Source organism: Perca flavescens, chromosome 2, assembly GCF_004354835.1.
Source record: "Perca flavescens isolate YP-PL-M2 chromosome 2, PFLA_1.0, whole genome shotgun sequence".
NCBI lineage: Eukaryota > Metazoa > Chordata > Actinopteri > Perciformes > Percidae > Perca > Perca flavescens.
Genome location: NC_041332.1, coordinates 21,662,008 through 21,668,493, shown reverse-complemented (window position 1 = coordinate 21,668,493; position 6,486 = coordinate 21,662,008). Strand labels below are relative to the sequence as shown.

Genomic DNA, 6,486 nt, shown 5'->3' with positions numbered 1-6,486 from the left:
CTGTGTGGTGAGAGATGTTTACAATCCAAATGAATGCACGATGGCAAGTTTAGAATGAAAGACTGACTGTTTTACAAGTGGGATGAGTTTGGAGTTTTGTACTTAGAGTTGTGAAATTGTACCATAAAGTTGCGATTATAGTACCAAAGCGATAAAAAAACTATTATCATCATCTTCATCACTATTTTAACAGATATTTTGCAATGTCCATACATCACAATATAAATCTATAAAACATTACGCATTAAGATAATCAAACTGACTTTAAACCAACTTAAAATGTCTGTACATTCAACTGATGTTAAGTCTCATAACATGAGACCATATTATTAAAATAATTAAACAAAAATGTAAATAGTTGTTTTCATTAATTAGTTGTTGTTTTGTCATATTCATTAATTTATTTAATTAGGGTATTCATTCATCCAAAAGTGCATTAAAATACATTGTAAATTTAAAATTCCAAAAGTATAATTTTCTTCAATTCAAGTTTCAGTATAACCAAGCCAAATGATCAGTCCTGCTTTTCTTGATCATAGACATCTTTAATGTTCTTGTATTGACGTTCAGTGGTCTGTGAACCATAAACAAATACACAGTATGTGCATAGAAAGCCTATTTAACTGTATTGCAATTATATACACTATGCAATACAGAAGTATTCTGCTCCTTTGAAAGAAGCTGTGCAGCGTCATGCCCTGATTTACATATGATTTACTATCAACATTTACTGTTGATAGTGCGGTATCACAGTAGAACAGAAAGGCCCTGCACACCCACGCAGGTGTTCTCAATCTGGCTGATTAGACCTCTGTTCAGGCTGAAGGTAAGCGGCGCTATGCTGGAAATGACAGGTCAGTGAGGGAGATGTCAATCAAGACTGTAAACGCCCACGCAGTCCAGAGAAGAGATCTAATCAGCCAAAAATTGGGCAGTCTGGTGAGGTCAGTGACTCGAGTCTGTTCGGTGTGTTCCGTGCCGTCGTTCGTCCGAGGGGCCGTTGGCCTTCATTATGGCCGATTTTACATGTTGAATCGGAAGGTGGGCACTGCCGGCAGTCGGACTCAAATGACCAATCTGATTGGTGGAGTGCTAACCCGGAAACGAGGAGCGGGATGAGCGTGACTAGAGTCTCTCAAAATCTCAACTTTGTTGATCTGAAATGAAGACAGATTCAGCAACTGCATGGCCTATTTCTCGCTTAAAATGTTTTCAGAAACACGTTTCAGTGAACTATTTTAGTAAAATATGAGATTGTATTCTGAACGAATACAAGACGAATTCAAAGACGAATCAGTCTTTGAATTTCTGGAGAAACCAGACCCACGTGACGCGTTCGTCCAATCAGCTGCCAGTTTTCATTTTTGGGCGACAATACAGATTAGTGCCGCCTGCTGTTATGGAGATGTATTAACGTCTCGTTGCTTTGGTGTGTTCCGAGCATAGACTATGGTTCCGAGGCCCTTTTTTGACCAACTCGGGGAGACTGATCAGTCCAACTGCCTTTTCTGCCGAGGGTCGGCCGCCTGGTTGGTGTGTCACGACCTTTAGGTGTTAAAAGTAGACTGTATTGGTTAAAATACTTTACGTCAAACTGTCAAAAACTGAACACAGTTTAGTTATTGTGATCATTTGCTGATGAGAGGCCTTTTGACTCGCCATTAAAAGCACGGTTTTAAGTTACAAGTGTCCCAGTAAACCATGACAGTGTGCCAACATGCACAATACCAGGACCCTGAAAATGAAGGCGCTAATTCTATTTTATTATTTACACCCATTTTCCTACCGTTACATGTCAAAATGTCTTCGATGTTCTTGACAGATCAGAGGGAAGAATTGTTCATGAACTAGGGGAGTTACAATATATTTATATGTTCTCTAGTTCTAGCACAAGAAATAACATTTCAAATCTTCAGTTACCAGTCTGATGATCTGCTTTTAGAGAAAACTGCAGGGAGAAGAAAAGAAACTGTAGCAGCTAGAAGCCAAAGCGCAAACATGTAATGTAAAATGAATAGCGGAAATAGCATGCCATTGTGTTATCAAATTGGAAAGTGCAGTCACAATAGACTACAAATAAATATATACACGAGAAAGTCAGACAAGACATGTCTCCAGAGAAAACGTTCCACAGGAACTAATCAAAGCTCGGCTGGTCGATGTCTGGGGGCACAGTGCAGCGAGTCAGGTTGGACAGGTAGAGAGCGGTAGCCATGGGAACAAGGCCGGCTGCCACCTTCAGGATGGTCAGCAGCCTCTCTGTAGCATTGGTCACACCATCTGGTGTCTAGAGGGGAAGAACATCACACAAAACTGCTTTTAAAGAAACAGCAACAACGGCAGAGAGACCTCTGACTGCAGAAATATACAGCTATATAATCTACGTGCGAAAATAGTTTACCCAGGGTTCAACAAGTTCAATTTGAGACATTTTTAATAGCACATAGAATGTAATGTAATACCTTGTGCCTAGTTTCATAATCATACATACCATTATTTTAATAATCCAATAATCTTTTTAGTGATTTTTAAGGAGAAAATATGCTCTGATAAAACAAGAAATTTGAAAATGTATTTAGACAAAACAATCAAAAAACTAATCTGCAGATTAACTGATAATGAAGATAATGCTTAGTTGCAGCCCTCATACCTAACATTTCCTTCTAAGGCCTTTGTTGTTGTTGAGGAAACTAAATGTATCGCTTTTTAAGACTTTTTTAAACCTGCAGATACCCCATTTTCACTGTGGCCATCAATAGCAATAATCTATGCTATGTCTTGCTCTCATGCTACACATAAATTTGTCTCTGAAATGATGTCTTTAAACCATTCTCAATGTTTGTGACAAAGGTCGATACAAACCTGATCCTCTGCAAACAGCAAGGGGCAGTTCAGTGATGCGGCCAGCTTTCTGACAGCGTCCAGGCGCTCTGTGGGGACCGAAGCATTACGAGCTACAAGAGACAGATCCATAAGAGGGCAGTTAGTCAGAGAGAGAGACACAGTTAGTCAGAGAGAGAGAACTAAAAGTTGGTCATTTTCCAACAATAAAGGAAGGGATGAGGTAAATAAATAGTGAATAGTGAAGTATCCATCATAGAGAATGCATGCTCCAGTTCATCCCTTTTGCTCCTGTTTTGCCCTCCTTCATGTGATTCAAGGAGCTGAGGAGAGCAAACAAATACTTAAAGAACTGAACCCTTTTCCATACCATTAGTGACCATGAAGCAGACTTTTCCAAGGAAATATCCAGGGTCCAAATATTTCAGGGAAGCTTCTGCTGACTGGAAACTATGACGAAACAAAATAATACATGTCACACAATTAACTATTAAATCATTTATTTTAACAATGTATTCATATTTAAAGAGCACAGTAATTACTACCAATATAATGTAAAATACATAGACCAAACCACGCTGGGGAAATTTAAAGTGCCTTTCTACATAATGACAGAACAATATCATTATTAATTCTAGTGTAAAAGTGAGTGGTGGTATCACAGTTCTACTAAACAAAGGCAGTGGATGCCATGCTATGGAGTTCAGATTTCTCTAATAATTACATATCAAATGTATACTATATTTGTGTGGTTTGAGAGATCTAAAAATAGTTCTTGGTGCAAAAAAAACAAAGGGTTAGGACATACAAGTAGAAGTTATTGAGATTCATTCAGGCAAACTAAAACTACAATACAGAGTAGATATTTAACCTGAGTGTTCAGGTGAGGAGATTAAAATATAAATAGGTGAGGATTTGAAAGTTACCTGAGCTCTGAGGTCAGGTTGATGATAAACACCACTAGGTCTATCCTCGGACGGCTCTCCTCATTCTCCATGGGCAGAGGCAGACTCTTAGCTAGTCTCCTGATAGGTACAATAAACATGCTTGTTGTCAGGCTGAATGTAGTCCACTTATGTGTGGCAAACAGAGGTGGTAATTCTGTGTCACACACATCACATAGGATGGATGGTACACATGGGAAAGATTCCCAGGTTTATGACTTGCATGTCTTCATGTCATCAGACAACTCGAGATGGTTGTATGAGGGTTCAAAATACTATGCATTGACAATATCACACAATATGTATTATTAAACCGTATTTTTAGGTGCCAAGTCGGATATCGGAGCTTTCAGAAAAAGCTGAGTTTCCCAGTTGTAATTACGACTTGATGTGAATATTATTTACCTGTCGGAAACTGGTAATTAAGATGCTTCTCATGTACAATACAAAAAGCACAATTGTCTTGAGCTGAACCCTCAATTGTTAGTAAATAAATTGGTACAGTTGCATGGTTAAACATTTATACAAAATGAATAACTAACCAGTTGTAGTTCCAATAGCGAAAAGCAGATGGTGTTTCCATGTGTGTGCTTAAGGACCATGTCCTGTAACAGACAGCTGGTCTCAGCAGTTTATAAGGACGGAACAGTACTCACACATTCACAGTGACGGCGGTCTCCTCCACCAGAGCGTCTGCTAAACTCTGCTGAAACTGCTCCTCACTCTCCACCAGCTGGGGGAACAACACTCCAAGTCAGCACAAAACTGGATCACAACACTTTGCACTATAACACACTGCTTTAAAAAAAAAAAAAAAAAAAAAAAGGTATAAAAGAATACTCTTAACTCCCTATTAAGATGTATTTAATCTGTTATATTGTGGTATTGTAATTCACCACAGTTTTGAAAATATACCGTTCATTCTCAATATAATTGGAGTCTGAGAATACATTTCTACATGCTCTCGATAACTTTCCCTGCATCTCACATATGTGTATAGGGTCCAAATACATTACATATTTTTTAAACATCTCTCAAATACAATATACTGCTCTTCTTTAAAGCACATCATATCATTAGGGCAGTGGTTACCAACCTTTTCAGCATTTGGCCCTTATTTGTTCTGAAGATATTAAACTATGCATTATTTCACAATAAAAGCTACATTTAGATAAAAGAAAGAAAAACATATAATTGTACTGTATGTAGCAGACATATGGTTCTTCTTTTTACTTAAAAATCATATTCCCATCCAGAATAATCTTGTGCACCATTGTAGGGGCCCTGACCCCAAGGTTGGGAACCACTAACTTTTTTGGTCAAGGACCCCTAAACTGACACAATTAGACCAGGACCCCCATTTGATAAAATTTTGTCCCAGGGTCCTTCATCTGATAGGATTTTTTCTTTTAGATGTTTGTTTTGACTGAAACCCATGGCCAAAATAGTCCTGTATTCTGCCGTTGTGTTACGTATGGATGGATTAATAGTGAAAATAAATGATTCCCCTTTGTGCTGGGGACCCCCTGGAATCCACTCAAGGACACCCCTGGGGTCCCCGGACCCTACTTTGGAAACCACTGTATTAGGGACATAGTATAACATATGCGATTGTTTTCGTTAGGCTTTTGTTTTTACATTTTGAACAGCTGCTATGTCAGGGCGAGCTTAATGCAAAAACAAACAAAAAGTTTTTTAAACGTGGGTACATCATTAAGTCAGATAGGATATAAAATAGACTATGTAGATATGTTTTGTTTAGATAAATGTAACGTTAGGTCTTTATGTCAGGTACGTTAGAGTATCCAGAACAGACAAAAATGTGCAATTGGGTAAATGCCATTTTATAATACATACATAATGTTATCTGTAGGCCTACTCTGATGATGACCGAGGTAGCTTAACGTTACCTCACTCTAAAACACTTTATTCTCCTGTTGGTTCATTCTTAGAGTTGAAGCAATGAAAAAACAAACTCACCAATATGTTCGCTGTGCACAAACCAGGCAGCTTACTAAACGGCTTCAGCAGCGACATCCTGATATTAACACTTTAAATTCCCGTTTCGTAAAATATAGTAAACAAACCCACCCAGTGTCTGGTCATTTCAGGCAGATTTTAGCAAACACTGTTCAGAATTTCAGTCGATCGTTTCATGTTCTCTCGCGCTTTTTTTTTTCCAAACGTGCGTCTAACGTCATGACGTTTCCCTACATCGGCAGCTGACGTTATGACGTTTTCCCTACATTCGCAGTCGTTTTCTGCCACCTACAGGCTGCTTGGTGCTTGCAGTCATAGCCTGTTAATATAGTCTGCTTGCAGTTAACTCCTCACGATGTATCGTCCAGATTGTACTTTTGGAGCAACATGTTGTATCATTAATCCAAGTCTTGAATGCAGCTGGTCTTCCTGAGGAACTTGTTTATAATTTCTTATCTTTTTTGTGTTAATCCATACTTCTGCTCCACTAAATTTCGAAGGTAAATGTTGTACTTTTTATTTCACTACATTTATTTTGACAGCTTTAATTACTAGCTACTTTGCAGACTCATGTTATTGATGCAAAACATAATCAACTAATGCATTATGATTTATACCGTTAAAATGATCCCCACCTTACATTAAAGTGATGCTTACACAATAATTATAATCCTGATATATATTAGTACTTTTACTTTTACTACTACTACCTACTGCACAG

The 6,486-nt window shown here is 38.1% G+C and overlaps 1 protein-coding gene across 1 annotated transcript; it reads right to left on the bottom strand.

Annotated features, from left to right (window-relative positions):
* Positions 1–1,742: 1,742 nt before the first annotated feature.
* pane1 (proliferation associated nuclear element) lies at positions 1,743–6,025 on the bottom strand. The gene is made up of 6 exons (XM_028604942.1): positions 5,766–6,025; positions 4,442–4,518; positions 3,768–3,866; positions 3,212–3,291; positions 2,863–2,954; positions 1,743–2,287 (listed from the first exon to the last, which is right to left on the bottom strand). The coding sequence occupies exons 1-6, from the start codon at positions 5,820–5,822 to the stop codon at positions 2,138–2,140; spliced, it is 555 nt and encodes a 184-aa protein (XP_028460743.1). The 5' UTR covers positions 5,823–6,025; the 3' UTR covers positions 1,743–2,137.
* Between the last annotated feature and the right edge of the window lie 461 nt (positions 6,026–6,486).